General features: G+C 44.1%; 1 protein-coding gene across 1 annotated transcript in view; it reads right to left on the reverse strand.

Moving 5' to 3' along the window:
- Positions 1-10,436, reverse strand: part of PHACTR1 (phosphatase and actin regulator 1) — a 765,475-nt gene that overhangs the window by 11,589 nt on the left and 743,450 nt on the right. The window contains exons 11-12 of the mRNA XM_006864086.1: positions 9,244-9,299; positions 2,327-2,388 (exon numbers count right to left, since the gene is read on the reverse strand). Of these exons, the coding sequence (XP_006864148.1) occupies positions 2,327-2,388; positions 9,244-9,299 (118 nt within the window). The remainder of the gene's footprint in view (positions 1-2,326; positions 2,389-9,243; positions 9,300-10,436) is intronic.

A 10,436-nucleotide genomic window follows, 5' to 3' on the forward strand; every position in this document is an offset into this window, starting at 1 on the left:
ACCTACCTACCTACCTACCTACCTACCTATCTATCTATCTATCTACCTATCTATCTATCTATCTATCTATCTATCTATCTATCTATCTATCTATCCATCCATCCATCTAATTATTTATCTACTACCTACCTACCTACCAATTTTTATTTTTATTTTTTTGTAAGAATGGGGAGGCAGGCATTTTCCAAAAGACAAAAAAAAAGTAAAAATTTTTAGATTAGTCTCAATCTGATGGAAGCAAATGACTGGTCTGTTCCTACCAGCATGAGTTACTGTGCTTTATTTTTTATTTTTCTCATGAGTGCATTAACATTAAATAGAACTTTATTGAGGAAATCCTTGGGCTGAGGGTAAGTAACTGAGAAGCAGCTGCCCGCCTGCCTTGGCATCTGGTCTGGGTGTGATAAAGGCTTGACGGTAAGCAACATGCTCAGAGTCAGGAAGCACTGTGGACCTCAACCTGCAAGGTTCTGCATCTCTCTCCTCGAACACAGATGGGGGTGCTGGTTTTTGTCCCTCTCCCCTGTACAGTTATCCCCGCTTCAGGCGAGCTCATTATTTCTAAACCCCCATCCAGCCCTGTGGGAGGGCAGATGCTGAAATGACAGCAGTCTCCCTGGGGGGAGGAAGAAGAGGTAGCCATAAGGAGAGAGAGGCTTTATAGCTAACACTGAGCTAGCTGGGGGCAGTGGGAGTGGGTGGGTAAGTGTAGGAAGGACCTCCCTTCTTCACACAATTAGTAGGGTTTCTTTCTGTGAAATTTTACAGTCTTGAGATAAGAATTAAATAAATGTCTCAGCCTTTTCCTATTATTAGCTTTTAGTAAGAAATCTATAAAGTTCTGCAAAATGTTTAAGTCTCAGCAATCACTCCAACTAAACTTCATGAGAATTGGACTTACATGTTTTTTCTGAATGTCTACATCTCTCTGCACGGTTAATGTGAGGTCATTTCACACCTTCGTTGTTTCAAGGATACGAGAAAGTCAGTGGATGCATCTTGCTCTGTTCTTCTCACTATGTAGACTCAGGAAAAACCATGACCTGCCTCGTGCCCAAATACAGGAGGCTTGGAGGATGTGGAGTCAGACTTTGATGTAGTGAGAGGAACTAGCTGAAGTGAAGTAATTTAGTGCTTGTTTGGAGCCCCTGGAGTGTGCAAATGGTTAACATGCACTTGTGGCTGCTACCCAAAGGTTGGAGGTTTGAGTTTAACGAGAGGCATCTTGGGAGAAAGGTCTGGTGATCACCATTGAAAACTGTGTGGAGCACATCTGCACTATGACACACATAATGACCATGATTTTCCCTAGTCACCATCAAGGTGACCTTTCAGACACCTGTTTATCTTATTCCTTTCAAGTTGTAATTGGGTTGACAATTGGCTTGTCACTGGATGTTTGGGATGCTCTAAGGTACAGAAAGTATTGAGAAATATAAATCAGCACCTTCATAATTGGTATATTTTCTGGATTTCTTCTTTGCATAATATTTCCAGGGAGAAAAATCCACTCATCAACCATTTTTGCACTTAACTTTAATACGTTTCCTCACTGTCTGAGATTTGAGTATGTTACTCTCAAGGTAGACCCTGTGTCGGCTGGCTGTTGGGCAGGATGCAGTATTCTATCCTGTGTCTCATTGATGAACTAAACTTGTCAACATCATCGCCTCAAAGAAGCTCATCATTAAAGCGGCCACTCAAACAGAATGAGTCTGTATCGACACTGCACTGCCAAAATTTAAATCTAGCTTAGGGCTAAAGATATGAACAGATTCCAGCTTTATGACTTTTACTTAAGAAGGTATTTTTCACCAGGTGCCTGACTTGGTCTGGTGCTTTTTAATCATCTTCATTTCATTTATCAGTACTTTGGGTATTCCCCTACTTCAGTCCTGCAATTTGGATTGAGAACAATAAAGTCCAATAGTTCTCCATTAATAGGTTAGAAATAGCACCATGGGAGGCAATGAACATTTAAACTTTCCCAGGGTCAAAGTCCATCTAACCATGGTGTATTTGGACAATTGATATTGATAAAAAATTTCCACTTGCTTGATGGGTGAGAGTGAATTTTTAAACTGAACATTGTAATTGAAAATAAAATGCCTCTGAATCCATTTTTTGAGATAGGTGGATGCTACCCAATGAAGTGACAAAGAAAACTGCAAACTGAAAGCTGAGGGTTATGAGGTCGAGCTGACCACTGTGTCCTGAAGCTACCACCCCAGCTTCCAGAGGACCAGGCAGGCCCACGAGGACCAAGGAGGGCGGGTGGGCAGCCTCCCCTCTCGCCATCATCATCAAACCTGGAGAACAAGCTTACCTTCCGAGTGAGTCTCCTTTTGATCTCTCTTTTCTCCTCTTGTTCCTCTTGTTCATTGCGAGCTGAAAGAAAGATGGAAGACGCTTTGGATTCTGGTCAGTGACACACACAGGTGCATCCTTTCAGTCTTTGCGGGGCCCTAGGCCAAGCACCTCAGTTTGAAAAGGGGAAGAGAAAGCTCCTGCCCCTTCCCCTCTGCTTTCCAGACTGAGCTGAGCACATTGACCTTTTCATTGTATTTTCTTTATGTTGCATGGGGTTTTCAGTCCCCAGGCAGAAGCCTGGGGGTAAGAAACAGGATGACAGGCCAGGGGTAAAGTCTTACAAAAGTAGTCATGCTGTGAGCAGGGACACAGACATCTGGGAGGAAGAGAGCCTCCCTTCACCGGACAAGACCTGGCCTCGCTCAAGCCCATTGTGAGGTGGCCTGGTTTCTGATGCATTGTGGGAGTAGAACAGAAGACCGGCTCCAGGAAGTACCTGCCTCTTACTGCAGAGACAGAGCAAGGCAGCGCTCTGGTGGTACTGTTTGTAGTTTATTCAGTGCCCAGCAGCGAACCAAAAGGTTGATGGTTCAAGTCCACCTAGAGATGCCTCAAGAGACCAATCCTGGTGACCTATTTCTGTACAGTCAGCCACTGAAAACTCTACGGAGCACAGATCTACTCTGACAACATGGGGTGATCAGGACTCGGAGACAACTTGACGGCAACAGATTTTGGTTAGAGACCAACGAAAGGCTGGCAGGCAGCATTGCAAGGACCTTTAAAACTCTCACCTGTAGCAAGCCCTGACTGCATTAATTCTTTGAATCTTCCGAGAAGTCCACAGAGCATGTGTGAGGTCACGGTGTGGGGCACAACTGCCTGCATTTTAGACTTTGAAGGAATGTCTTAAGAGAGTAGACTTCAGAGCCTAAATGTTCTCAGCATAACGCAGTCAGATAGTTAACTGAGCCCGTAGGTAAGTAGTCTGGGGAAGGGAGTGGAAACAGTAAAGGGCAGGAAATCCGGGCTTATTTTAAATACTACGTCTCCTGAATGGCCTTGGGTTGGCGAGCGCTTTCCTTGTAGGCTTTGGGATAGAATCCTAGATTGAATGAGCCTAGTATTGTTTAATCTGAAGGTAATCTTAGAAACCAGCTAGTGTCAAAGTCAGCAATCACCTCCAGTTGCTAAAGATGCCCCACACAGTAATCTTATTTTGAAATCACTGGTGTTACTCAGTAACTTAGGCAGGTTGTTAGTGGTGGTGGTGGTTATGTGCTGTGGAGTTGGTTCCAACTCATAGCGACCCCGTACAGGGTTTCCGAGGCTATAAATCTTTATAGGAGCAGAAAGCCTCATCTTTCTCCTACAGAACCGCTGGTAGTTTTGAACTGCTGACCCTGAGGTTATCAGCCTGATTCGTAACCACTATGCTACCAGAGCTGTCCTAGTATGGAACTGGTCGTTCAAACAGAAATCCTGTCCCTCCTTGCCCTCAAGCAGCGGCAACTAGAACCCAGCCAGCAATTCCCATTAGAACAAATGACGGGGGTTCCAAGTAGAACAAGACCCCATGGGCACGGACAGTATGGCTGCCGTGACCTTTGGAGATCAGGGCCTTGTATGGAGGCAGCCTAGGAAATGCCACACCATGTGATGGCTATGGGGCCACCAAAGGGTCCCACATGGTGCCTGGAATCACCTTTATTTGGATTGGAAGATTCTAGATTCTTTCTTTAAAATGCAAATTTAACTTGAATAAAAACCAGTTACACTAGTGAGCCATTAATACCTTACTATGAATTCACATATCAGAGATAAACTAAGAATGGGGAGCCAGACAGCAAGTCAGGGAAGAAGGGCGATCCCAGACATATTTGCAGGTTGGAGGAGGAATGGAGGGAAACATCTAGTCTGGAAGGTGAGTGCCCAGGAAACGTAAAATGTGTAAAAAGTTCAAATGTAAAGAATTAGACTATGAGGGTCCCCAGGAGCTAGCCACCCACTAGCCTACCACTCTCGGTTTCCAAATGAGGACAAAAAAAGCCCAGGCTGGTCACTGTTACGTGGCGTATCCACCTCTTCTTTCTCACTAGAACACTCTGCTGCTTCCCACACTGCCTTCTTCTCAGGGCTGGGCCTTCTCCTGAGTGCTGGCTATGGGCTCTGGACTCCCGACTCCCTCTACTCTACAGGCCAGTTCTGAGCCCCAAATGATGCAGTCTGGGATACGGTATGGAAGCCTGTATATCCTATGTAAGTAGGTTCTTATGTCCCTTTGAGGGCAGGGTCACAAATAGCACCTGTAAAAACCTATACCTTTAGTTCAAAGCGAGTTACCAACCCAGTGTCATGAATTCTCAGGCAGAGGCTACCAATACAACCCCATTAGGCAACTGGGGCAAGGCCAGAATAGCTCATGAGGTCATCGTTAGGGGCACCCCTCAGAGGGATCATTGTGTGCTCAAAGGGAGCCAGGGGCTGGTCAGCAGACCCAGAGCTCAGCTCCATTGCTGGTCATGACGTCTTTGTAATACCCTTGGCTCTCACTTCCTCATTGGCTTTAAAGCACAGATAACATGCTTTAGAGCTAAGTATTTTAAGCTATTTCCTTATACCACTAAAGAGTACGTGTTAACAATCACAATAAACCAAAATTTCAGAATTTACGTATTGTTATCTTGCTGGGGCTTTCAGGGGTTGGGGGTGGGGGAAGCGATCCATTTTAGAAAATGTTTTATGACAAATCTATGAAATGATTGTCTTGTTTGAGGTTGCTCAAATACTTTGAAAAATTTTAATATCTCAACATTTGATGTAGCTACTTTATTTCTTAATCAGTAATTTATAACTATGTTGACAAAAAAAAAAAGGAAGGAAATGATTCCAAGGGAACAATAGGGATAAATCTTTTATAGCCTCACTTTAAGTGCCCCGGTGGCACTGTGGACTAGGCATTGAGCTGCTAACTGCAAGGTCAACGGTTTGAATCCAGCAACCACTCTTTGGGAGAAAGATGAGGCTGAGGCTGTCTTCTGTGAAAAATGATCATCTCAGGTCACTATGAGTTAGAGTGGACTCCATGGCAGTGGGCTTGGTTTTAGGTAGCCTCCATTTGGTCCACTGATCTAAGCCACCTGTATGTCAATGGCAACAGTCCACGGAGGGACAGTCTCCTCACCGTGCCCGACAAGTCTGAAGTGGGAGCTAGTACCTTCAGGAAGCCTGAGGTGAGCTGGGCTATTCAAAAACCTCACCCCTGCTTAAATGAGCACTATTTTCTGAAGCCTGAAAAAGTTCCCCAGAAGTGCATAGCTCCCTTCAGTTCTGAAGTCTAGTCAAAGGCACAGTACAGTGGTCTTACATGTAAGCTGTCCACAGATTCCCTCAGATGACTACAGGTCCCAGCTATGTATGCACGAGTGAAGGTGAGAGAAGATGAGAGTCTTCCTCACTTCTGATTTTAGGACTAAATGGCAACCTGTCTCTGTTTTCCTTTATCGGGGATCAGGTATCACATGGGTACAGAAAGACATTATCATACAGATTGAATGCTCCCATTAAACATCCTAATTCTGTTTTGTGGTATTTTAAATTTAGAAAGGAGTTCAAATAGCTAATGCTCAACTCAACTGTTAACCAAAATGTTGACGGTTCAAGTCTCTCCAGAGGTGCTTAGGAAGAAAAGTCAATGGAATGTGGAGCCCAGTTCTACTCTGACATACATGGGACTGCCAGGAGTTCAAGTCAACTCAATAACAACTGATGTTTTTGTTTAGTTTTGAAACTTAGAAGTTTTAAGGGGTTAGAATAAAAGTATATATAAATTCCTAGTGTCTAGAGGTCAACTCAACTGAGGAAGGTCAGTCTGAAAATAACATCCAGTGAGAAGTGGGGAAGTAATGGTCGGTGTGGAGGAGTAACCAGCCGTTGATAAAGGTAAAAAGAAAGCTGATGACAGCTCTGGAAACATGGGGGTGGGACTCAACAGAGCTCCGTTAGCAAACCACTCAATACTGACCAAGTCACAAGACCACAATGAGGAAGGGTAGAAAGGTAAAATCTAAGAATGTTTCAGTTTGGTCTAAGTGGAAATTACCAAACACTCAAACGGATGGTTTCACAAGATTGATTTACCTATGTGTATTGCAAACATAGCATTGCCGTCAAACTCTATATAGTATGTTCGTTTTTTTTTTTTTTTTTTTTCTGGAGAAAAATTAGAAGGGTGTATGTGAGGGAGAGACCGAGAGACAGAGTCTGCATGTGAATGTGTGTGTGAGACTATGAGAGAGTGAGCGAGAGTGTGAGGGAGCGAGAGACAGATCATGAATTCAACTAAAATGCCTTCTCTTTTGATTCTCTTGAGGAATCTTGGTGAAAGATTGAGCAGCTGTGGGATGAATGGCTTTAATTTCTAATTATTTAAGATCTTCCACTCGATGAAGACACACTGGTGTCCTTGAGATGGTTTTATTTTAGCACTGTGTCTTCATTTTTTTCTTTGAGCACGCATTGAATTGTCTCTGAGCCATCTCTGTGCCCTCAACCAAACAAGGAGCTTGTCTATCTGTTCTTGTCCCGTGGCCACTGTGGTAGAGGGTGCATTTTTTGGATGAGTGTCTCAGCACGCCCACCACTGCCCAGCTGTGGAAGTTCTTATAGATAGGAACTTTCTTTTGGAAATGCTGTCCTAGACTTTAATTCAATGTTTGAGGGGCTTTTATCGGCAGCAGCAAGCTGCAAAGCAAAGTCAAGTTTTCCAGTCCCAGGTGCAAACATATATATCTATTATTTCCAGATGTTTCTCATCACTCCAAAGAGAAGCCCAATACCCCTGACCCAGCCCCTGCTGTTATTGGTAAGCATCATTGAGTCAATTCTGACTCTTAGTGACCCTGTCCTGGTGTGGCACTGTAGGATAAGCACTGGACCACAAGGTTGGCAGTTCAAAACAGGGTTTCTATGAGTCAGAATCAACTCGACAACACACTTAATAACAACATAAGGGTTTCCAAGGAGCAACTGGTGGGCTTGAACCGCCAACCTTATGGTTACCAGTTCAGTGCTTGTTCTACAGTGCTACACCAGGACTCCTCTCCCCAGCACCTGGTAGCTACTAATAACCTTTTGTCTATATATATTTGCCTATTCTAGATACTTCATATACACAAGCTCATACAAAATTTGTCCTTTTGTGTCTGCCTTATTTCACTAAGCCTCCGTGTCACAGCATGTATCAGAACTTTGTATCTCTGTATGACTGAGTGATAGTCCATTGTGTGCATAGACCACACTTTGTGTGTCCATTCACCTGTTGATGGACATCTGAGTGGTGTTCATCTTTTGGGATACTAATCCTGTGAACAATGGTGTACTGGTATCCCCTGCTTTTTGGAACGTTGCCTTTACGCCACTTAACTTTTATGAGCGACCTATATTATATCTGTTTCCCCTAACCAAAAGAAACCAGAAGAAAAGTAAAGCTGGCATCCAGCAGCAAGATGTTAACGAGTCAGAGTTCACCCCAAACTGGGAGAGGGGCAACACCACGCTTCTCCCAGAGGACTGTACTGCACAAGGGACTTGCAAAAAAACTTCTGGAAAAATTCCAGTATCTTTCTATTCCATTTTCCCATGACCTTTTTGAAGGCCCCTCATACATACATCAGATAGGTTATATAACATGCCATTCCTACTTTTACTATACGTTAGTGTTATTTGAGTCCTGATGTGGTGCTGTAGGATAAGCACTCAATGCCCAGGTCCGTTTGAACTGCAAGGCTGGTGGTCCAAACTCACCAGCTGTTCCTTGAAACATCCTATATAGGATGGCTGTGAGTTGGAACTGAGTGAATAGCATTTAACAACAACAATGTTATTTTAAGTTTTATGTGTTATTTGTTATGATTCAATAGGTTACTTTTTGTGTCTGGGAACATTAAAAACATTTTCCCATATAAAATAATGGTAACTGCTTCATCATTTCAGCTCATGAAAGGTTTCATAAGAACCATCTACTCTCCAAGAGTGGGGAGAAACTGTGCCAGCAATTAATATATTTTAACCACCAACCCTTAAGATTTAAGCCAATTTTGGTACAAAGTTGGCCCTAATGTTCTTCATAATCATTTATTAGTAAGTTCTAATTTTTATGATTCTCCCTAATTTTCAAGTTAACTAAGGATAGATTCTGACTGCAGTCTTTGAGGTTCTAATGAGCAAAGTGGATTAGGATTTGCCTTCTCTAAGGAGTCCTGGCACTATAGGATAAGCACTGAACTGCTAACCTGAAAGTCAGTGGTTCAAACCTACCAGCCGCTCCTTGGAAACACTAAATATAGTAGTTTTGTGTTTGAACCGACTCTATGGTACTTAACAACAAAACAGATGTTTAAGGAGTCCTGGTAGCACAAAGGTTAAGTGCTTGGCTCTAACCAAAAGGTCTGACCCCACCAGCCTCTTTATGGAAGATAAATGTGGTGGCAGTCAGCGTCTGGAAACATTACAGAGATTGCCTCCTTGGAAACCCTATGGAGCAGTTTTATTCCATCCCACAGGGTTGCTGGTATGGCGCTGTAGAATAAGCACTGGACTGCTAACCAACTGCTAGTTTGGTGATTCAAACCCACCAGCTGCTCCTCAGAAACTATACACAGGGTCGCTATGAGTTGGAACTGACTGGACAGCACTTAACCACAACAGCATAGGGTCGCTATGAGTTAGTATCGACTCAGTGGTAATGGATTGGTAATTTGTTTTTTTGATGGGCTGTTTCTTGGATGTTGCAATAGGTAAGGGTGTAGTCTTAACAATTAAAACAGTTCCCAAACAATCCTAGCCATGAGAATTCTACTGGTGACCTGCAGTTAAATAACAATCTAAAGCCACCACAGAGTGTCAGTGATCATTATGGGGTTCGTCACTTACGTTTCAAAATGTTCCTCTGCTCCAATTCCTCTGCAGTCGGCCTCTGGCTCAGCCGCCTACGGAAAAAATCCAGGAAAAGTTTTTGGACCATATCATATCCTTCTTGGGTCATTAATTTCCCCAGCACTTGTAGACACATGAGACTGAGCCAACAGCTGGAGTTCTTGTTCCATCCTGTGTTCTGAGAGGACTGACTCTCACCAGCAACGCCTCTCACAGTTCCTCAATTTCAACCCCAGGAAGGGCATCGGCCTCACGTCACAGCAAGCTGACCCTCCTCCTTCCTCCAGTGCCCCCTTCCCCCATGCCCTCTAGGCAGGAGAACTAAAGCCCAGCCTGGGCTCTTCTCTTCACAGGAACCCTTTCTTTCCTGGGGTCTTCTAAACTTGGGCCATGGCCTCTGCACGCCCCTCCTCCCACAAGACTAGAGCTTGCTTCACGCCACGTTTGCCCAGCCAGTTAGACATAAAGAGGCTCATGTTTGGGGAGAGGCGAGGGTGCTGGTCTCCCCTGCAAAGAACAATAGCTGCTCTTCTTCTTGTCCCCACCCATCACCATCAGAGCCTTATTAGACCTTGGGATGACAAATGTTGCCAAACGCGTAATTTAGTCACGGCAAAAGAAACCCTATAGCAGAGGTATGAACTTGCTAGGCTACTGTGGAATGGGGGAGAGCACACAGTAGGTAGGGTCTGAGCTGCAGAAGAATCCGTGAATGGAGCCAAAGGAGGGAATGACACCCTTGTGTGTCCACATGAAGTTCCAGGATTGGGCAACACAAACACAGTGGGTCTGGGTAATAACAGAGACATTTATGTATTTGTTAAGGGCCATCGAGTCAGTTCTGACTCATAGTGATCCTGTATAAGGTTTCTGAGGAGCGACTGGTGGGTTTGAATTGCCAACCTTTTGGCTCAAACCTTGCAGTCCAGCAGTGCCACACCAGGACTCATATCTATCTGTCTGTCTGTCTGTCTGTCTATCTATCTATCTATCTATCTATGAATGGTGGTGTGCCATGGAGTCGGTTCCGACTCATACTGATACGGTTTCTGAAGCTGTATATCTTTACGGGAGCAGAAAACCTCATCTTTCTCCTGGGGAACAGCTGGTACTTTCAAACTGCTGACCTTGAGTTTAGCAGCCTGACTTATAACCACTACACTACCAAAGCTCTCTCTCTCTCTCTCTCT

The sequence above is a fragment of the Chrysochloris asiatica genome, unplaced genomic scaffold (assembly GCF_000296735.1).
Source record: "Chrysochloris asiatica unplaced genomic scaffold, ChrAsi1.0 scaffold00060, whole genome shotgun sequence".
In the NCBI taxonomy this organism is placed as follows: Eukaryota; Metazoa; Chordata; class Mammalia; order Afrosoricida; family Chrysochloridae; genus Chrysochloris; species Chrysochloris asiatica.